At 44.0% G+C, this 22,706-nt stretch overlaps 2 protein-coding genes across 2 annotated transcripts in view; both read left to right on the top strand.

Moving 5' to 3' along the window:
* The window catches only part of LOC131682279 (uncharacterized), a 144,282-nt gene extending 142,233 nt beyond the window's left edge, over positions 1–2,049 (top strand). Inside the window, exons 6-8 of the mRNA XM_058963652.1 lie at positions 60–529; positions 608–733; positions 791–2,049. Coding sequence (XP_058819635.1) covers positions 60–529; positions 608–733; positions 791–1,603 — 1,409 coding nt within the window. The 3' untranslated portion in view covers positions 1,604–2,049. The remainder of the gene's footprint in view (positions 1–59; positions 530–607; positions 734–790) is intronic.
* A 10,365-nt stretch (positions 2,050–12,414) lies between these two features.
* Positions 12,415–22,706, top strand: part of LOC131682269 (CAD protein) — a 40,788-nt gene continuing 30,496 nt past the window's right edge. The window contains exons 1-4 of the mRNA XM_058963641.1: positions 12,415–12,706; positions 13,172–13,604; positions 13,663–17,219; positions 17,283–17,387. Coding sequence (XP_058819624.1) covers positions 13,193–13,604; positions 13,663–17,219; positions 17,283–17,387 — 4,074 coding nt within the window. The 5' untranslated portion in view covers positions 12,415–12,706; positions 13,172–13,192. The remainder of the gene's footprint in view (positions 12,707–13,171; positions 13,605–13,662; positions 17,220–17,282; positions 17,388–22,706) is intronic.

The following is a 22,706-nucleotide window of genomic DNA, read 5'->3' as shown; positions in this document are numbered from 1 at the left end:
AAATATTGGATTTGATAGAATTTGTGATTGAAAGGGAGTTCTAACCACGTTTTTTTCAGTTTCCATTTCTCCTCAGGTGACGTACCTAACTTTTCCGACGCCAATTGTGCCGTACCGTCCTCGCTTCTACCCGGAAGGCTATGCCGTGTTCTCCGAGAAGGGTATCACCGGGAAGCTGTGCTCCGTCGGGATGGAATCGAACGACTACGTGCGAAACACGGTTGCCGAATCGCTTTGCAAGGCTCTTGGCTTCGAACGGGTTGAATATTCGGAGGTACGTAATGATACGGAACCAAACACCAGCTACGTCAGGGTTCTGGATCCAAGAGCGTCGGAGATTTCTTTCGTGAGGACCACCTGTCAGAGCAAGCAGTCTCTGTACGTAAGCTGCGGACAGCTAGAATGCGGCGTTCAGTCGGCTCTGCCGAGCAATCCCAATGTAGGACTTTCGAAGATGGCGGCTCCGGGGGATTGGCCCTGGCTGGCGTCACTGTTCCGGGCTGATACGCATGTTTGTGATGGGACATTGGTGAGTTAAAGTTCCAAAAACTTGCGTTCTCGGATGTAAAAAAGTGTACAATTAACCTCAACATCACATTCCTTCCAGGTATCATCCGATTGGGTCCTAACGACAGAGTCCTGCTTCCAGGGACAAGCAAAAGCAACATGGATTGCAATATTTGGAGCCGTTCGTCTTTCCTCGAATGCCCCTTGGACTCAGAGGCGACGAATTGTACGTAGTGTCAACCTTAATTTCCGTTCAAAACCACTAACAACCTCCATCTTCCAGATCGGCATGGTCAAATCCCCGGTCGAGGGCAGTACCGCAGCTCTGGTACGCCTGGAACGCCCGGTAAGCTACTCGGACTTTGTTCGCCCAATCTGCCTACCGGACATCCCCCTAAAGGAAACCATCGACCGTAGTGACCAGGTAACACCAACTCCTCACGCCGAGCGGTTCTCCAACACCCGGCAACGGAAGCGCATCAAAGAAAATCGACAGTACTTCGAAAACCCGGGCGACGAAGAAACGTCCGAAGATTACAGCGAAGTAACCGAAGCGTCCCGCTATTCAATCAATGAATTCGCAGCCGAATTCGCCGACGAGGGTGCCCAAATCCCGAAAGCCGAAGCAGTGGCAGCGGTTAGTGCAGCAAAAAACCCTTACCCTCTACCGGAGAACTCACCGCAGACACACAACTACATCTCACCGGTGAATCACATCGGAAATAGCTTCCAGCCACCGAAGGCAAAACCAACCGTATGGACCAACTGTAATACTCTGGGCTGGAGTCGGCAGCGGGATCATCTGCAGCGAGTTCAGCTCAAGATCAGCGACATGAAACCGTGCGAGAATGTTTCGATCGCAACCGTGAACAGTATGTGCACGGAGGCGGCCTATCACAAACAGGACTGCAGCGAGGAGGAATTCGCTGGAAGTCCCGTGGTCTGTCTGCTGGCAACCGAACGGAAGTGGGCTCTTGTTGGGGTTGCTTCCTGGAGGATTGCCTGCGCCCCGAACGGGGTTGAACGGCCCCGGATGTACGATAAGATTACGTCCAACAGTCAGTGGATTCGGGACATTATTGCGACTCCGGTGTAGGCTGACGGAACGGCGCTTGGGTGATCAAATCATGTGCAAATATTAAGCTTAGTGTGTGTGATTGTGTAAGTAGCCGAGGAGTGAGCGAGAGTCCCTTCCTGGGAGGGGGGATACTGTTGGAATGATATGTACTTGTTATTGCCATTTGTTTATCTTGAAGGAAAAAAAGACGGAATCGATTGTGAATTTTACACCTGATGTAAAAAATGTACACCTTGAACTAGACTAAAAATGCACTGCCCAAAACAAACTACCCAAACCAACAAAAAAACACTTGTGAGAATGATCATTTTTACGTGTTATATTGTGTATAGTTAATGATTAAAAGAAATTGTTTTAAACATATTTTTAAACGAAATGTGAATTGTTATGTTGCTAAACCCTCCAACTAGACTGCTTTTGTAACATGAAACCTAAAGCAATCCAAAATCATTCAATAAAGAAAATCCACTGCAAAAATATTTTAAGCCGCTCAGAGAACTGATAAAGAAAAACGCCTTTCGCTATGCAACCCACGCAGTTCCACCCTACCAGCATATTCAATACCTGAAGCGAACCCTACATGAGTAAGCAAGTCAACTATATATAATTATTATTGTCATCACCTTCTACGCTTACTGTTCTGTTCTGGCACACGTGCAAAATATCGCCGGGCATACAAACACAGGCACAGCCGGTGCATGAAAAAGCAAGGCTCCAGCAAGTGGTTGTTTTCCGATGTTGAAGCTTGTGCGTGACTTTGCGATATGATTAATTTGTGTACAAAAAATAAAGAAATTTTTCAATAAGTAATATAGTATACATATTTACATACACTTGGAGGAACAAGTACAAAAAAATCAATTATTGTTGTGATTTTTTGGTAATGTCTAACGGAATAACAGAACGAAATATAGATGGGTTGAACGGGCAAAGGTCGAATTATAAAGACGTAAAATCCGAATGGAAATGTCCACTAACAAAACCTTAATTTTCACTGTTACACTACAGTATTTTTACAATAATTTACAGTGTAGTCCAATGTTCTTGACTTGAACGTTTCTACAGAAAATTTCAATGTAAAATAGGCTTTTACAGTAAAAACCTATTTTAATCCACCTAGCGATGCAATTGTGCCTTTCTCAATCATGAATCACGAGAATGTGTGCGTTGTTTATATTCATTAAAAGCTTTTAAATGCATATATTACATTTTATTATTGTACATCACATGACAACTATATACAGGAAAATAAATCATTATTCGAGTTCTAAAATTTTGAAAAAGAAAAAAACAGCCACGGTAATATTGAACTAAAAAAGGTGCGAAATCGGCAGTCCCAAAAAGTCGATTTTTATAAAAAAAAATTTTTCGAGATAACATAAAATCTCGACGTTTCATGCATTTTAAAGATGTTTGGCATCAAAAATACGAATTCGATTTCTGAAATTTCATGGGGTCCCCCCTTTGAAAAAAAAAATTGAGTTCCGGCTTATATGGGAATTTCATATGTAACCGGACGATTTAGTCTATATTTCCGGCCCCATATAAGCGATCCGTACGAAATTTTATAAACATCTGTGGGGATATTATAGCTATCATTTGGTTTGTGAAAATCGGCCCAACCATTTCCGGGAAACTGATGTGAGTTCGTAAATTTTGAAAGATGACCGCTTTTCCCGGGCACTTCCGGAACCGTCTATGGTGGTCAATGTAGTCAACGAAAGTTTGGTTGGCCGTCGGTGACCTAGAACTGCAAATTTAAGTTGTTTGAGAGAAATTTTAGCGAAATTTTTACCTTTTTTGCTTTCATCGGAGTATCGGTTTGAATCACAATTTGCTATGTGATCGCACGCCACAACCTGTAACTCCGGAACCGGAAGTCGGATCGGGATGAAATTAAATAGTCATTTACGGGGACGCAATACTTTTCATTTGAGGCCAAGTTTAGTCGAATCGGTCTAGCCATCTCCGAGAAACCGATGTGACTGTTATTCTGAATTTGGATACTTCCGCCGGGGCTTCCGGAACCGATTGTGGTGGCCAATGTGGCCAAATAGACTTTGAATGGATGTTAGTGACCTAATACTACAAATCGAAGCAGTTGTCATATTTTGGAAAAATTTTCACCTTTATACCTTTATACAATTCTGGAACCGGAAGTCGGATCCATTAGAAATTCAATAGCAGCCAATGGGGACGTTGCACCTTTCATTTGAGACTAAGTTTGTCAAAATCGGTGCAGCCATCTCTGAGAAAAATGAGTGACATTTTTGGACAGATACACACACACACATACGCACATACATACACACACAGTCATTTGCCGAACTCGACGAACTGAATCGAATGGTATATGTCACTCGGCCCTCCGTTAAAAAGTCGGTTTTCAGAGCAATTGCAATGCCTTTCTATTGAGAAAGGCAAAAAGGGGATGATTATGTATCTTCACATTAAAAAATCAATTTTTTCTATGCATTTTTTCCCAGGAACAGTAAAATTTAATGTGAATGTATTGTATCATTTTCTCACTGGAGAGTAAAATTTATTGTTACCCACAATTTTATTGTCAATCTACTGCGATAACTCTGCGTCGAACAATGTTGAAATTTGGCTTGTCTACACTCCAATGGTTTATGCCATACACAGAAAAATTAAACAATCCAAAGAATAGGTTCTTTCAGCTTAAGTTTAGGTAGTTTTGCATCTCATTTGCACTTATTCCTGTTGTCAAAAACAGAACAAGAGATTCGATTCAGTCAAGCTCTTCCGTTGAATAAGGTACTTTTGAGTTGTTTGAGATTTGCTGAAAATTAATTTAACTTTTATTTGAGTATACTTAACCCAAGGTTGAGTATAAACAACCTTGCAAGGAGTAGTGCAATTAATTCATTTTTAGGGTTTGGCTTATGCCTTGCTAAATCGTAAACTGCAACTGTACCCGGTCGTTGTAATGGCATATAGTAATTTTAAATGTGCCAAATTCTGAAGAAAATTTAGAATGGGATGTAAGTAACAATGCTCTTTGCGGTCTTTGTCATCTGTTCATTACTCGGTCGTTTCAACATTTAGTACTCAACTTTTTGCATAATATTCTAGTAAAAATAATCGGCTTGCGATATGTAGTGGAAAGTTAGTGCAAAGTGTTATAGTGACGCCGTAATCATCGGAAGAGAAAGTAAACAAAGAGAGGCTCTCAATGTTACACACTCAATTCGGCTCGGTAGTTTCCCAACAGCTGTGTAGTCAGCAAATTTAGAAACTGATATCTCAGTAAAGTGAGATTATTTTGCTGATTTTCGATGAAATATTTTCTGAGTCTCAGCACTCAAACGTCACTTTTGCTCAGATCTCAGCAAAAAATATTGTTTGCTGAATCTCAACTGTTGATATATCGGCAAAAGATGCAAAAAGGCTGAGATTTGGCAGAAAAAAATTTGTGTGTACTTATGTCCTAATAAAATTTTTCTCCAGAATTGTTCATTTGTTCTGTCACGTTTCTAAATAATCTAAGAGTTAACGTTATTAGTTTAAAATTGGGATTGGCAGGATTAAAGGTAAACATGAAATTGTTAACACACCAAAAACAACATCTTGGGTCCAAGTGGGAGGTAAAACAAACGAGCGCTGAACAGTGTAACAGTAAAACGAAAGAGAAAGGAAAGCTGTTATTCGGCAGGCGAAAAATGGTAGCGTGACACACCAAAACTTCGACCTTCAGAATGCAATGGAAAACAGCCAAAATGTTACGCTACCTAAGGCATAAAGAACTCTTCTGAAACCCAGCCAGGGATCAGAAGTAATCTGGGGTTCGTGTGAATGACATCGTGAAAGTGGAGTTGGATTTAAAAGGGTGTTGTAACGAACTAACTTTAACCCAACTCTAAATTAACTCCAAGATACATTCCCGCAAACACCACATGCAATCCTACCAATCATCACCACTCGAACCAAAACGAATTCTTCTCAAATCACAGATCATAAATCCAAATCCAACATGCACCAAAAATCCTAAAAACAATTATCCTTTATCCCTACAACCAAAGCCACTTACAAATTTCCCACAGATCGTAAACATTTGAGCGATCGTTCTCATAACCAGATGGCCGCAATTCATTTAGCAGTCTAATCCACGATGACGTAATCAGTTTTAACTTCAACAGTAGCTGCAGGTGGAACTGTGTTCGATGTTTTTCTTCTTCTTGTGTTGTGTTTATTATTGATTGAAAATTGACCGTCGCTGCTTTGGTTTACCAAACTGTATTTGGATAGTTGTGATTTTTATTTAAATAACTCATGACTGTGTGGTAGGTAACTAAGTCGATTGAAAAGACGTTTCTTCCGTTTTCCAGCTGTGAAATGCCTGCTTCCAGCATTAGTTAGAAAATGACGAGAAAAATGGAAACGTATCCTTACATTGAAAATTGGACCATTGCAATCCAACGAATACGTACATATGTAGTTTGCATTTTGTTACCGGTTACATATAACTCATATGTAATCAAACCATAGCTTTGAAAGAATGTAATGTTAATTCCAGCTGTAGGTAAAGCAGCGGAACTGTGAGACACAGACCTCACCTAAGCTGTTTAGATTCTGAAAGCAACGATGTCCCTGAAAACATGAAAATGTACAATCATCGTTTAGAAGGAATTCAAATCATCAAAGACCGCTTTGAGTTGTTTGCTAGCAGAAAGTACATGGTAATTTTAGCAGCACAGCAAATAAATGTTTATGAAAATGGTGTAGAGATAGAAAAAAGCGGATGTCATGATAATGCAATACATGCCAGCTCTAAGAGCAGTACACATGTACATTCGGAAGGGAGTTGTGTAAATTGTCTAAAAGATCAACATCACAGAGAATCTTGAATCAAAACTAAACAGTAACCCGAGGAAATCCGAAGAAATTTTCTCTTTCGAAGATCTGAAAAAGGGTATATCATGATGCATGAAAATCGCAACTCTCCACCAATTATCAGAAAATTAGTTCAGACAGATTCCCGATGCGGTCAACTGCATCCGGGCGCTTTTCTTCTGCATGTAAATAGTTGTAGTTGTGGGGTCTCAGAATGCACCATAAAAATGGAATTGAAGAACTGGGAAAATTCAATGACATTTGGAAAAATAATACTACTGCCCGGCAATCTAAAAGATTTATCTCATCAAATAAAATAATAACTCAACGGCTGCTTAGTATGTCTAAAAAGGATTTAAGTACTTTCAGTGGTTTAGTAACAGGGCACTGCCCGAGTAAATATTGCCTCAAGGAAAAATAGAAGATGATACCTGTCGCTTCTGCAACCTAGATAAGGAGAACTCAGAACATTTAGTATGTAACTGTGTAGCACTTTTCCACAAAAGGAGCAAATTCTTCGATAAGGGGATAATACAACCCTTAGATGTATGGACGACTGCACCCAGTACGGTAATAAACTTTATACGTTCTATAATACCTTACTGGGACCATGCCTATAGTCAGCAAGTGGGAATCACTCAGATTAATAGTGATTGAACACCCTGATGTGACATACAATAAAAATGGGCCTGCCACAATAGATCAAAGCACTGGTCGCAGTGAAATATGTACCCAAAAAAATAGTTGTATCTGTATGAAAAATTTTACTAAAAGTATTGCCCAAGTACATTGTCTCATGTGACCCATACAGTGAAAATATGAAAAGTAACTGATTTAGTGCCGATTTCTTCACCCACACTGAACTTTTGAAAATAATGCTTGGGTAAAGAAATCGGACCTTAGTTTATTTAGTCACTATTTTTGAGTAATAATCCTCTGGCAAGAATCTGAGTATGTTTAACAAGATTTGTTTTCATTTCAGATGAAACGCCGAATGTAGAGAATGCAAAAACCGAACATTCCAAGTCCTCTGCGAACCATTCCGATGAAAATAGCGAGTGTCGATTATTAAAACGATATTGTTTGCAATTGGTACGGCTGCAACAACGAATTGACTTTTTAGAAACGATACTACGGAAATTTAAATGACGTTTTGATTGGCTGAAAAATGACCGTCGGTGGAAACGATATACTGGCATTAGCAAATATTCAACTTTGAAAAGTATTTACAATTTTGTAGAAAGTTTCCAAACTTTACTGTGCAATGGCAAAGAATGAAGTCTTCGTAATGATATTGCAAAATCTTCTAAGTAACGTTTCATTTGATGAATATTACTCAGTGTGTGCTACAACAATTTCGAAGTATTTTAGCCGAACAGTATTCGCAATGTACGATAGCTTAAAGTATGCAGTCGAAATCGTATCAAAAGATACAATCGTTAAGCATATGCTTCGATTGTTCAAACAACAGTATGGAGATAGAAACATATATATTATTTACTGTTTCGAAATTAGTACAGAGAGACGGTCTAATCCCAAAGCTGAATGTTCATCAAAGCGCTTACAAACTTATGCAAATTACAAAATTTCTAATCAGCCTGGCAGCAAACGGAACGGTTGTGTTCATCTCCAATGCTTATAGGGGGCGATGCTCTGATCGGTTTATCGTCAAAAAAGTCCGAATTTCTCGATATTCTCGAATGCAGCTGATGAAGTCAGTGGCGGATCCCCCCCCACGAATATTTTTACTTCTTGAGAAATTTTAAAAATATTTTCTACTTTAAATTCGTTCTAAATTCAAAATCATTCCAAACCAGATTCAACCACCGAAACTGATTTTAATTAAATGAGGGTATTACATATTAAAGGACGAACACGAAATTATTACGACACATTCAACAGGGCATAATTTTTTTACCATTGGGTAAAAATCAACCAAATTTTGCACACTTTCTCATTGATGTGTATTGTTTACATGCTGTCAAACTCGAAGTCGTGTTTTTCGATTCAACTAAAATGGAGGTGAACCAACGCGAGTCGTGAGAACAAATTCTTTCCAAACACCTGGAATTTCCTGACCTGTCGCACCGGCAGTTGGGAAAAATGTTGAACATTCACCATTCAACCGTCTCCAGAGTGTTGAAGCGGTTCCAGGAGCGGTTGACGTTGGACCACGGCAAAGGAGCTGGAAGAAAACCGGGACCAGAGAACAAAAAGACGGAGAGAAAGGTGAAGCGGATGATTAAAGCAAATCCCAACGTCTCAAGCCGTGATTTGGCTAAAAAGATCGGCATGTCGCAGAGCTACGTCCAGAACGCAAAGAAAATAGCTGGACTACATACATACAAGGTACAGAACTTCCCAAACCGCGATGAGTGGCAACAATCGACGGCTAAAACTCGGGCACGGAAGCTCTACGAGAAGATGCTGACAAAATATGACTACTGTGTGATGGACAACGAAACGTATATAAAAGTCGATTTTAAACAAATTCCGGGGTTGGAGTTTTTCACCGGCAAGAGCAAGTTCTATGTAGACGACAAATTTAAGAAGAAGAAAATGTCGAAGTTCGCCTCCAAATATCTCATTTGGCAGGCCATCTGCTCTTGCGGACTGAGGAGTGAGCCTTTCGTGACAAAGGGCACAGTAAATGGCGAGATCTACAAATTTGAGTGCCTCGAGAAGCGCCTTTTGCCGTTCTCTTGCAGCAGCACGACGAAGCTCCGCTATTTTGGCCAGATTTGGCATCATGCCACTATTCTAAAAGTGTCCTGGAGTGGTATGAGGCCCATTCTGTCCATTTTGTTCCAAAGGACATGAATCCGCCAAACTGTCCGGAGCTGCGCCCGGTGGAGCAATACTGGGCAATGATGAAGCGGGAATTTCGGAAGAGCTAGAAGACAGTCAAAGACGAGAAGGACATGTTAAGACAATGGAAAAAAACTAAGAAACTGGTACCGGATGATACTGTAAAGACTTTGATGGAGGGCATCAAGCGAAAATGCGTTCAATTTTACAATCAAGGCTCCATTGATTAACTTTTCTTTTGATTTTTGAAGTAAATATATGTATAAAACTACCCTAAAATTTTGGTTTGATTTTAAACATTGGCATGACATTTTCGGTGTCGCAATAATTTCGTGTTCGCCCTTTATTTCTCGTTCGATAATAGCTGATGACAAAACATTTTGCAACACTAAGGACCATCATGTTTCTTACACACCAGCTATAAAAGGTGTCAATAAGATGCTGTAGCTCACGGCAATCTGCTTCATTCCGTATAACAAGAAAAAAATTTAAGTCGTCAGTAAAAAACAGCTTTCCTCCACGGCTTAGAACGAAAACCGCATCGTTCACGAACAGTGAAAAAATCAGTGGACCTAGCGTACTAGCTTGAGGAACTCCGGAAATGTTGAAAAAGGATTCTGTAACAATATCGCCAATTTGAACAACGACTTCACGGTACACAAGGTGGGATCGAAGCCAATGGCAGAATCTAGAAGAACACCCTAGCTTATCAAGCTTTGTTATCAGTATCTCATGATTAACTCTATCAAAAGCTGCCTTTAGATCAGTGTAAATAGTATCCACCTGCAATTTCTTAGACATTTGTTCCATGCAAAATGACATGAAGCAGACGAGACTCTCGACCGAACGTCCGGGGAAAAATCCGTGCTGGGATGTACTGATGTAGTGTCGACAGGCAAAAAATAACGCTTCGTTGATGATTGATTCAAATACTTTACTCTATTTTGCATTTGTCACCTTTCTTGAATACCGGGTACATTACTGAGCATTTCCAATTCTCAGGAAATGTTAGCTGCTGAAGCGATAGGTTAAAATATATGCAAGTAGTGTTACAAGTAAGTCCGAACATTTTTCCAATACAGTTGAAGGTATAGCACTGAGGCCGGGTGCATAAGATGACTTGGTTTTCCGGTTTGCAGATATAACCATTTGTTCAGAGACAGTAAACACAACCATATCAACAGCACAAGCAAGAACGTCGCGAGAAGCATTTTCGAGTTCGATTGCGGTTGGCGAGACAGTTGAAAAAACACTCGAGAAGAATCTGACAAACAGCGTACATTTCGCCACAGTTGTCATAGCTTCTTCGCCATCCTAAAGCATCCTTGATGGAAGTCCAGTTTCTTTTCGCTTCGTGTTGACAAATGACCAAAAGCCCTTAGGGTTTCGGCGTAATTATTCTGGATGTGGTTTACATAGCATTTGTACAGAAGCTTGTTGTAACAACGATATGTAATATGTAAAGAGAACATGCGCTTAGAAAGAGGACACCATTGATTTGTGTACGCACGTAGGGTTTTTGCTCGAGTACGTTTAGGATGAACTTAATAATCAAAGGATTTAATCACTAATTGGATAAAATCGGATTAATATAGGAAAAGTTACAGTCCCAATTTTTCGACGATTAGAATATTTGGAAATATTTGATAGCGTACACCTAAAAATAGTCAAACTGCAATTTTTGAAAGAAAATGAAAAAAAATTATTATTGGAAAGGAAATCATTTAAATGTAAATTATTAAATACCAAATTAAAAATTGGATTTTTGATAAATAGGAATTTGAAAAATTTAAAACTGAAAAATAGAAAAATGGTGATATAAAACATGGGAAATTAAAATGTCGAAAAACAAGAATCTGAAAAAGGGAGAATTGAAAGATGCAAAAATTGAATTTTGAAAATTGAAGCAGCAAAATGGTAAATTGAAAACTGGAAAATTGAGAAATGGTGAGTTGAGAAATGCAAAATTAAGAATAGGAAAATCGAAAAATGAGAGAGTTAAAAGTAAAACATGTAAAACCGGAACACTGAAAAACAAAAAAATGGAGCTGCTTTCGAATTATGGAATAGAAAAAAGGAATTTTGAATTATGGAAACATAAAAATTGTAAACGGTAGAAAATAGGTTGAAAAATTCTAAAAAAGGAACGTTGAAGAATGCCAGATAAGAAAAATATAATATTGAAAATGGAAATTTGAAAACGTAAATCGAAAATGAAACGTGGTAAATTGGAACCCGAAAAACGGAAACTAGAAGAATGAAAAATAAAGAAATAAAATGAAAACAGAATAATAAAAAATGGAAAAAAAAGAAATAAGAAATAAATGGAATAATGACATAAAACAATCAAATTGAAGAAAGAAGCCTTGCGTAATGGAGACCTGAAAATTAAACATAGAAGTAAAAAGTTTAAAAATGAATGAACCACTCATCCCCGCAAAACGGTTCAGGATTTTGATTAGTTCCTTTGTCGGTACCAGCACAAAAGCAAGAGCTGGTTTCAATTGGAATCAATTGTTGCACTTGTGCTCGAATCCATAGGAAAATAATTAAGGAGTTGCATATGTTGAGGTCGGCCAAAAAAGCCGAAAAACTTTTCAACCGAATTTAAAACTTTTTTTTTAAATTGTTCGTAATTTAACTGTCGTATCCTTGAAGGATTTAATGTTTCCGTCGAAATTTTTGTATCGATGTTATGATTTTTTTAATAATTTTTTCAGGTAAAAATTGTGTTTTTCGTGTTTAGTTTTATGCTTTCAGTTGAGCTGTTGGACTGGAATCGTAGTCACGACAAACCTCTTTGAAAAAACGCGTTTTGCGGAAATTGCTATAACTTCGACAATTATTGATATTTTTTCATGTTCTCAAGTGAATTCTTTGACGTTGTACCGGGTTGTGTAAAACGTGTTCTCGAAAAATCATCGGGGCATTCCGTATTAACATATTTGTATTTGGTAGCACTGTGCTATTTATCTTGGAAGTATTGTTGCTTATTTTTTCACTATGTAAACCACTTCGTTCATCACAATACTTCCCCAAGAAAATAATACTCACTATCGCACCGCCGTCTACCTCAGCTGTTCCAATTACCTTCCTCAACCGGGACCGGTCCCAGTCTGGTTCTTCTTCTCGCTGCTGTACGCATTCAATACTCCGCATATTTTATCATCCGCTCCGTTCTGTTCAGTCCGATCACGACTATCGACCGGTTCGGAACTGTTTCTGGAATTCTCCCGCAAACGACGCCTGTGCCACGTGTTTTCCTGAAAGTGTCAATTTATCGCACAGATCTGAGAAATATCGTGCATATTTTTGGCTGCATTCGAGTAGATTTGTTTGCTGCACCGTTTGAAGTTTAGTTACGTTTAAAAACATTGAAATTTTTACGAGTTTGACACGAAAACAATTTAAAACGCGGTAACATTCGGCTTGACAGCTTTCAAAAGTACACTGCAACAGGTAGGTTGATTTCGTGAATTTCCTCGTTCTCGTTAACACTTCGAGTAACATTTGCAACAATTAGAACATCTAATTCTAGAATCGTAATAGTAACTCGCAATAAAATTGATTAACCGGCACTAATCAAACAAGAGCACATTACTATGGTCTTAGCTGGCAACAACCCAAAAAAAAAAAAAAACAAGAGCACACAACAATTTTACCGTTATTTCCGTCTCGCTTACTCCGTAAGCTCGATAGTGTGCGTGTGCCTTCTTCGACACACCATGTGCGTTGTTTACAAAATCAAAGATCGAAAGAAGCCGGTTGTGCTCACGCACACTAATCCGGTTTGTTTTGACTGGTTTTCTTCAATGAATGGATGCTTGGGTGTGGTGGTAAAATTTACTCTCACCATATGATTTTACACTACGAGTTTTTTTTTATGAAGGTCATCTGTGTTTTATTTTGTTTATTTTCGATCAGATTTAACTGCCCGGCGGTAAGATGCCCGCTTCGTTGGTACTCGAGGATGGAACGATCGCGCATGGTGAAAGTTTTGGCGCCGAGCTCGATTCCGATGGGGAAGTGGTGTTTCAAACCGGAATGGTCGGTTATCCGGAATCGATGACCGATCCGTCCTATCACGGGCAGATTCTGGTGTTGACGTATCCACTGATAGGGAACTATGGCATTCCGGATGAGGAATTGGACGAGCGTGGGTTGATGAGGCATTTCGAATCGAATAGTCGGATTTGGACGTCCGGGTTGGTGGTGGGGGAAATTTGCGACGAGCCGTCGCACTGGCAGAGTAAGTTGACGCTGTCCGAGTGGATGCGGAAGCATCGGGTGCCGGGGATAAGTGGGGTCGATACGAGGGCGCTGACGAAGAAGATTCGCGAGAATGGGACGGTTTTGGGTGAGTTTATTTGATTCAGATACTGTTTAAAGCCATTTATTAATTTAGTCACTTCTAGGGAAAATCGTTCAAGGCCACCTGTCTACCGCAACCGGTATAATCTTCCGAAACCAGAACCTGCGTAACCTTGTGGCTGAAGTATCGCTAGCAAAGGCGGTTACCTACAACGAATCCGGTTCTCCACGAATCTGTGCCATTGATTGCGGTCTTAAATTGAATCAGGTGCGCTGTTTCGTCAACCGGGGAGCACGAGTTGATGTTGTCCCTTGGAACGCGGAGCTTGATCCGGCAAACTATGATGGCCTGTTTCTGAGTAATGGTCCAGGTGATCCAGTCATGTGTAATTCTACGGTGGACAATATTCGGAAGTTGCTGAACGGATCGGCTGTTAAACCGATATTCGGTATTTGTCTCGGTCATCAGCTACTTTCAACGGCAGCCGGATGCGAAACCTACAAGATGAAGTATGGTAATCGTGGACATAATCTCCCCTGCATGCACAAGGGAACCAAGAGGTGCTATATGACATCGCAGAACCACGGCTTTGCTGTGGATGCTGCCGAGTTGCCGGCAGGTTGGGAAGAACTGTTTACCAATATCAATGATCACACGAATGAGGGAATCGTGCATGAGATGAAACCATTTTTCAGCGTTCAGTTCCATCCAGAGCATACGGCTGGGCCGGAAGATTTGGAGGTGTTGTTCGACGTTTTCCTGGATACGGTGAAGGAGTATAAGGCAACCGGAACTTCTAAGGTGACCATCAAAGAAAAGATAATCGAAAGTTTGCGGTACCAACCGATTCGGGAGATTGATACGAGTAGACCGAAGAAGGTGCTAATCCTAGGATCGGGTGGTTTATCGATCGGTCAAGCCGGTGAGTTCGATTATTCCGGATCACAAGCGATCAAAGCGCTGAAGGAAGAGAAGATTCAAACTGTTTTGATCAACCCTAACATCGCAACCGTTCAGACTTCCAAGGGGCTAGCCGATAAGGTTTACTTCCTTCCACTGACTCCGGAGTACGTGGAACAAGTCATCAAAGCAGAGCGACCGGGAGGGGTTCTGTTGACGTTCGGAGGTCAAACGGCTTTGAACTGTGGCATCGAATTGGACAAAGCAGGAGTTTTCGAAAAGTACAATATTCAGATCATGGGAACTCCGATCAAATCGATTATTGAAACAGAAGATCGGAAATTGTTTGCCGAACGAGTGGCGGAAATTGGGGAGAAGGTCGCACCGTCAGCGGCCGTTTACTCGGTTCAGGAAGCTATCGAAGCAGCTGACAAGATCGGTTACCCGGTCATGGCTAGAGCAGCGTTTTCTTTGGGTGGACTCGGGTCAGGGTTTGCAAGTAATTGCGAAGAATTGAAAGTGTTGGCACAGCAGGCTCTCGCTCATTCCAACCAATTGATAATTGACAAATCGCTGAAAGGTTGGAAGGAAGTTGAGTACGAAGTCGTTCGTGATGCCTTCGATAACTGTATAACCGTGTGCAACATGGAGAATGTTGATCCGCTGGGAATCCACACGGGTGAAAGTATCGTCGTTGCCCCATCTCAAACCCTTTCCAATCGCGAATACAACATGCTCCGAACTACCGCGATCAAAGTCATCCGACACTTCGGGGTCATAGGCGAATGCAACATCCAATACGCGCTGAACCCGTACTCGGAGGAATACTACATCATCGAAGTGAACGCCCGACTGTCAAGAAGTTCCGCGCTAGCAAGCAAAGCCACCGGATACCCACTGGCTTACGTGGCTGCCAAGCTATCCCTAGCGATTCCACTACCAGATATCAAGAACTCAGTAACCGGTGTAACAACCGCCTGCTTCGAACCAAGCCTGGACTATTGTGTGGTGAAAATGCCTCGCTGGGATTTGGCCAAATTTACCCGCGTCAGCAAACACATCGGCAGCTCGATGAAGAGCGTCGGTGAGGTGATGGCGATTGGACGTAAATTTGAGGAAGCCTTCCAGAAAGCTCTCCGCATGGTTGACAACGTCAACGGGTTCGATCCGTACCTGGAAGAGCTCAACGAGCAGGAGCTAAAGCAACCAACGGATAAGCGAATGTTTGTGCTAGCGGCCGCTCTGAAAGCCGGCTACGAAGTTGAAAAAATCTACGAGCTAACCCAGATTGATCGGTGGTTCCTGCGAAAGATGAAAAACATAATCGATTTCACCTGTCGCCTTGAGAAGTTATCCTGCATCCCGGACAAGGAAATGCTGCTGGAGGCAAAAAAGATCGGCTTCTCCGATAAGCAAATTGCCGGTTTGATCAAGAGTACGGAAGTGGCAGTTAGAATGCAGCGTAAGGACGCGGGAGTGTTACCGTTTGTGAAACAGATCGATACGGTTGCTGGTGAGTGGCCAGCTTCCACCAACTATCTCTACATGACGTATAATGCCACCGAGCATGACGTTGATTTCCCGGGGCAGTACACGATGGTGATTGGGTCGGGTGTCTATCGGATCGGTAGCTCGGTGGAATTTGATTGGTGTGCCGTCGGCTGTCTACGGGAATTGCGAAACTTGGGCAGAAAAACGATTATGGTCAATTACAATCCGGAAACGGTTAGCACAGATTACGATATGTGTGATCGGTTGTACTTTGAGGAAATCTCGTTCGAAGTGGTCATGGATATCTACGACGTGGAACAACCGGAAGGGATCATCCTTTCAATGGGAGGACAGTTACCGAACAACATCGCCATAGATTTACATCGGCAACAGGCGAGGATTCTTGGCACATCACCGGAATCGGTTGACGGCGCCGAGAATAGATTTAAATTCTCTCGTATGTTGGATCGGAAAGGAATTCTGCAGCCCCGCTGGAAAGAATTGACAAATCTGGAGTCGGCTATCGAGTTCTGCGAAGAGGTTGGCTATCCCTGTCTGGTGAGACCTTCCTATGTACTGTCGGGCGCAGCGATGAACGTTGCTTATTCCAATCAAGATTTGGAAACCTATCTGAAGCATGCGTCGGATGTCAGCAAAGAACATCCGGTTGTCATATCCAAATTTTTAGTCGAAGCAAAGGAAATCGATGTGGATGCGGTGGCTGCCGACGGGGAGATTCTTTGCATGGCGGTTTGTGAACACGTGGAGAATGCCGGGGTGCATTCCGGTGACGCTACTCTTGTAACACCTCCGCAGGACATTAACGCGGAGACACTGGAACGGATCAAGCAGATCGCACGGGATATAGCTGCCCTGTTGGACGTTACCGGACCGTTTAATATGCAGTTGATTGCCAAGAATAACGAACTGAAAGTGATCGAATGTAACGTGAGAGTTTCCAGATCATTCCCATTTGTGTCGAAAACGTTAAATCATGACTTTGTCGCTATGGCGACGAAAGTGATCGTGGGTTTGAGTGTAGAACCGGTGGATGTGTTGCATGGGTGCGGAAAGGTGGGTGTTAAGGTGCCACAGTTTAGTTTTTCGCGACTGGCCGGAGCGGATGTTATGCTGGGAGTGGAGATGGCATCTACCGGAGAGGTTGCCTGTTTTGGTGATAATCGATACGAAGCGTACTTGAAGGCGATGATGTCCACCGGGTTTCAGATTCCGAAGCGAGCAATCCTACTTAGTATTGGAAGTTTTAAGGTACTGTGGTTATGTTTGGAGTAGTGCTGATTAGTCGTAACACATATATTTTATCTTCCCTAGCACAAAATGGAACTACTTTCCTGCATTCGGATACTGCACAAGATGGGCTACAAACTGTACGCTTCGATGGGAACTGGAGACTTCTACACTGAACATGGAGTGGACGTAAGTAAATTTCTTTTGCGTAATCTTCTGACAACGAACTCTGCGTAAAAATATTCAGCGAACAGTAAACAGGTGGTTTCGCCATGAAAACTAACCTCAAATTTACACCGTAAAAAGCGGAACTGTGACTATCATGATATTTCTTTATTTTTTTTTTTACAATGGAGAAGACGTTTACATACTAGCCCAGTACACGTGCTATTAGTAGGTGTCCAAGCTACCACACGGGGTGTACTGGGGGCGAGTCCGGCTCGAATGGTGACGCTGCCATTAATACCGACTAAACTCCATTGGGCTCCGCCATCGTTCCTCCCAGGAACTACCTCTCGGTATTACTTCTGGGGGGATGGCTGTACTTAATGTACTCATTCACTCTCACTCACGCGTTCATACGTCCTGTATGAGGCTTACTTGGATGCTCTCTCTATTGCACCTTGATTCACTCTCAAACACTCCACATGAGGCTGACTTTTGTGCTCACCTTTTTCATTCCTTGCGAGGCTGACTTGTGTGCTCACCTTACTCATTCCTTGCTAGGCTTACTTTTGTGCTCACCTCTAACATATCATGTGAGGCTGACTTGAATGCTCACGCTATCACCTGGTTCACTCTTAATCGTACCACACTATTATACCCCTGTCGCTCCCCCTGGCATCCCATGTGGGACATCTTGACCCCAGGAGGGAATTTCAGTCTCAGAACCCCGTCATACATGAGGTTCCATAGCACCGGGCCTAGGATCGAGCCCTGCAGGACTCCGGCGGTGATCGGAACCCTTTTCTGACCGGCATCGGTCTCGTAATGCAGTACGCGGTTCTGGAAGTAACTTTCCAGGATCCGGTACAGACCCACCGGTAGGCTAAGCCGGTGTAACGAGAGCGCGATGGCATCCCAGCTTGCGCTGTTGAACGCGTTCTTCACGTCGAGTGTCACTAACGCACAATATCGAATACCTCGCCTTTTTCGTTGGATCGCTATCTCGGCAGTATTTATCACTGAGTTGAGAGCGTCCACTGTGGACTTACCCTTCCCAAAGCCAAACTGGTTGCTTGACAGGCCGTCCGTACCTTCTGCATACGGGGTTCGCCTGTTGAGGATAATCCTCTCAAGCAATTTGCCAGTCATGTCGATCAGACAGATTGATCTGTACGCCGATGGGTCGCCTGGCGGCTTCCCGGGCTTCGGCAACAGCACCAACTTCTGCCTTTTCCATCTATCGGGGAAACGGCACTCGCCAAGGCATCTCTGCATAGCTAGCCTGAACATGTTCGGGTTCGCTATGATCGCTGCCTTGAGAGCGCTGTTTGGAACTACATCCGGCCCTGGAGCTTTGCTCATTGCTAGGGATTTAGCCACTGCGAGTAGTTCTTCATTCGTCACTGGGGCCACCATTTCGGCCGTGCCCGCACTGTCTCGTAGTGCAGGTGGCCAGGGGCTTGTGGCTCGAGACGGAAAGAGTACTTCGATAATCTTCGTCAACCGGTCCGGAGACCGTTCTGTGGGAGGAGAGCCCCCTTTGGTCTTGGCCATCACAATCCGGTAGGCGTCACCCCACGGATTCGCGTTGGCACTCTCACACAGGTTGTCGAAACACGCTCTCTTGCTGCTTTTAATAGCCTTGTTAAGGGCTAATTTCGCAGCTCGAAACGCTTCACGGCGGTTCTCTCTTGCATCCTCGGTGCGAGCTCTTTGCATCCTACGTCTAGCTCTGAGACAGGCTGACCGTAGAGCTGCAATCTCGGCACTCCACCAGTATACCGGGCATCTACCGTTTCTTGGCAGTGTTTTTCTCGGCATAGTGGCGTCGCACGCGCGTGATAGAACAGCTACCAGCGCATCCCCGCTTAGACTGTCGGTGTTGGCCTCCAGTCCCAGGGCCGCGGTGAAAGCGTCGCTGTCGAAGTGATTGGACTTCCACCCGCGTACCTGACAGGGATCTCCCGCCCTTGGATGCTGCACACCATAGTTGATCTTAAAGCGGATTGCTAAATGATCGCTATGGGTGTAGCCTTCGTCTACCCTCCATTCCATACCTGGAGCCAGACTCGGGCTGGCAAAGGTCAAATCAATCCACGCCTCCACTCCGTTTCTACGGAATGTACTAGCGGAGCCATCATTAGCTAGCACAGTATCGAGTTTCGCAAACGCTTCCTTTAGCGCTTGACCCCTGCTATTTGTACAGCGGCTGCCCCACTCCACTGCCCAAGCGTTAAAGTCTCCCGCTATTACTACCGGTTTCCGGCCCACGAGGTCCGACGAGAGCCTGTCGATCATCTGGTAGAACTGTTCTATTGGCCACCTTGGTGGGGCGTAGCAGCTGCAATAGAACACACCATTGATCTTGGCAATCGCCACACCCTCGGTGGAGGGGTGTATTACCTCTTGAACCGGGAACCTTCCCGTTGTACAGATTGCCACCATTCCAGACCCGTCCGACACCCAATTGCCGTTGCCGGCAGGGATGCTGTACGGGTCTGATAAGAGGGCGACATCTGTCCTCGACTCCGAGACCGACTGCCACAGCAGCTGTTGGGCTGCTGCACAATGGTTAAGATTTAGCTGTGTGACTCTCACGGCTTCTTCTTATTTAACTCGCCGAAGGGACACGAAGGTCCGCCCATAGCATGTTTATGGGCTTGCTTCTTAGCGGTGCAGATAAGGCACTTATATGCCTTAGTGCACCCCCGCTCTTTATGTCCCTCCTCGCCGCAGCGACGACATAGCTTGCTTCTGTCTATGCCTTTGCATTCGTAAGCTTTATGGCCGGATTCTAGGCACCGATAGCACCTGTCCACTGAAGGCGGCTGGGGTATACTAATAGGGCATACCGACCAGCCGATCTTCAGCTTCCCTTTCTCGGTTACCTTTTTGGCATCCGCATTCAGTAGCCTGAGGTAGGCTACTTGGGTGCCAGAGGGTTCATCCCTCAATCGCACAGAGGCCCGCTCGATTGTGACGCCGCAGTACTCCTTGACGGCTGCGACGACGTCTTCTGCGGTCGTGAACTCGTCCAAGTGCTTGCACTGGAGAGTTGTTTCCGCACCTAGCGACCTGATTTGGGCGCCCTCACCAAGGACCTCTTGGGCCAAGGCCTTATATACTGCACTTGATTGTGCGCCTCGCTTCAGCACCAGGAGCATCTCTCCCGTGTTGGTGCGTCTTACGCTACGCACATCCTGCCCAAGGGCCGAGAGACTTTCGGCCGCCTTCATCGATTTAAGGACATCGGCGTATTTGTCCTTGTCGGTTTTTAACCACAAGGCTTCGCCTCTGTCCTTGGCCTTCCTTGCAGGCCGCGGTACCTCCGGTTTCGGTGCCGGCTTTTTCTTGGTGACCAGCGTCCAGGGGTTTGGGCCCCCCTGCCCCGGTCGTGCCGGGTTGCTGGTACCATCGCTCTCCACAGCGAGGTCACTCTCGCCCTCGCTTACCTCACCCAGGCGGCGTTTGACCTTGACGGTTGCACGCCGAGTGGTGTCGGTTTTGGCACCCTCGCCTGGCGACTTCCTAGGGCGCTTCGCATTCGATGCCGTCTTGCGATTGCCCTTTCCTTTTCCCTTCGAGGGGAACTCGGTCGCCGCTCCGATCGACGTGGCTGCTCTGTAGAAGGTAAAGGCCACTGTCTGTGAACCTCTATCGACCTTCTAACACCCTAAGCGGAAAGAAGCGTCACAATGGCCATGGGAGCACGACGATCGATCCCACTACGATCTGCAACGAGTTAGGCGGGCACTTCGCTTCCCTTTCTGCAGGCCTGTTCGTTTCGTACCCGATTCAGGCCAAGTATGTAACCTTACAGCGGAATCTCTTCTTTGTGCGGTAGTAGAGTTGGCACACGGCAAGTCTGCTGAATTAGATGATGTTGGCTATTCTCTATTAAGACACTCGTCGTCGGTAGCCAAGTTATTGGACAGTATTAGGCGCGTATGGAGTGCCGATGCTCGCTTCGTGGATGGAATTCTTGGTAATACCTATCCCAAAGCAAGGCCAGAAGTATAACCGGATGATTTCTAGTGCATCAATCTGTTTCCCTGTTTCGTTAAGACGATGGAGCGAATGGTCAACAGACGACTGATGGACCTACTGGAGCTTGAGCTTGTGCGACCACCCCTAGCTGCTACTTCGTTATCGATCTGTACTGACTGAAGTTGCACAGGGAATCCGTAGATTATTATGCTTGGGATTAGCGAAACATCTTTCAATGTACAACTCCTGGTAATCCCAAAGTTTTTATTAATCAATACCGGTGCCGGCCAGGCCCGGACGTAGATCGCGGAAGGAATGTTAGTCCGACGCTTGCTTTTGCTAGAGGCCGTATATACTACTGCGCACTCCACAAGTATCAGACGACTGATGGACCTACTGGAAAAGGCTAAACTCTTGGATCAATGACAGTTCGCGTTCCGATGTGGAGTAGGAACTGGTGCCTACCTCCTATATGTGGAGAGGTGGTATGCCACTTTGTAATCGATGGCCTGAATGCCGATCGCTCTAATCGACTGTGGTGTGTCACGAAGTGCTGCAACATCTGTACACAACAATCCGCGTGGAAGGCGCCCGACGCCTTTTCGGGGTGCCCCAGGAATCTGTCCTCGCCGTCACACTATTCCTGGTGGCCATGTATTCTTTGTCCGCCAGTCTGCCGGTGGGCATCTATATTTTTATCTACGCTGATGACATCGTGCTGGTCGTGGGAAGGACTATCGGAAGAACCCCTCGTAAGCTTGAAGCCGCCATAAGTGCGGTTAGCCGATCGGTAGTATCGGCTTTTATATGTCACCCGCTAAAAGTGTTACTACGCACTGTTGCAGCACAAACCATATTGCAACGGGGAGACCCGTCCTGCTAGACGGGGCTATCGTAAGGAACCGAAGATCCTGGGGATAACCACGTAGTCTTACCGTAGTCTTACCTTCGCGTCACACTTTCGACGGATCAAAGCCGACTGCCGGAGCCGGTTGGGACAAATTAAAATAATCTACTCCCGCCACAAGCGCTACAATCGCAGCACTGCATTGAATATTAACCAGGCGTTAGTCTTCATCGAGATACTCTACGAGGTATAGCTGAGGTGCTACGATATGAAAGGTTTTATCAACATTTTAAGCCCTTGTGGGTTGAATCCCAGCTAATATCGTTGAGATTATTTGAGGCGAAGCATGTTTGGATACATCTTTCTTCGGATAGGAAGTAAAGCCGTTGGTCCTAGCCCATGTGTTGATGGCCGATATCTAGCCAGATGGTGTAGTCTGTGCGGACAGAGGCCGATGAACAAATAAATATAAAAAGTTTTGCACTTTCCAATTTCTATTATGATTTGCG

This window comes from Topomyia yanbarensis, chromosome 1 (assembly GCF_030247195.1).
Source record: "Topomyia yanbarensis strain Yona2022 chromosome 1, ASM3024719v1, whole genome shotgun sequence".
Classification (NCBI taxonomy): Eukaryota; Metazoa; Arthropoda; class Insecta; order Diptera; family Culicidae; genus Topomyia; species Topomyia yanbarensis.
The sequence above is the reverse complement of the archived record's forward strand: the minus strand, read 5'-3'. Positions and strand labels throughout refer to the sequence as shown.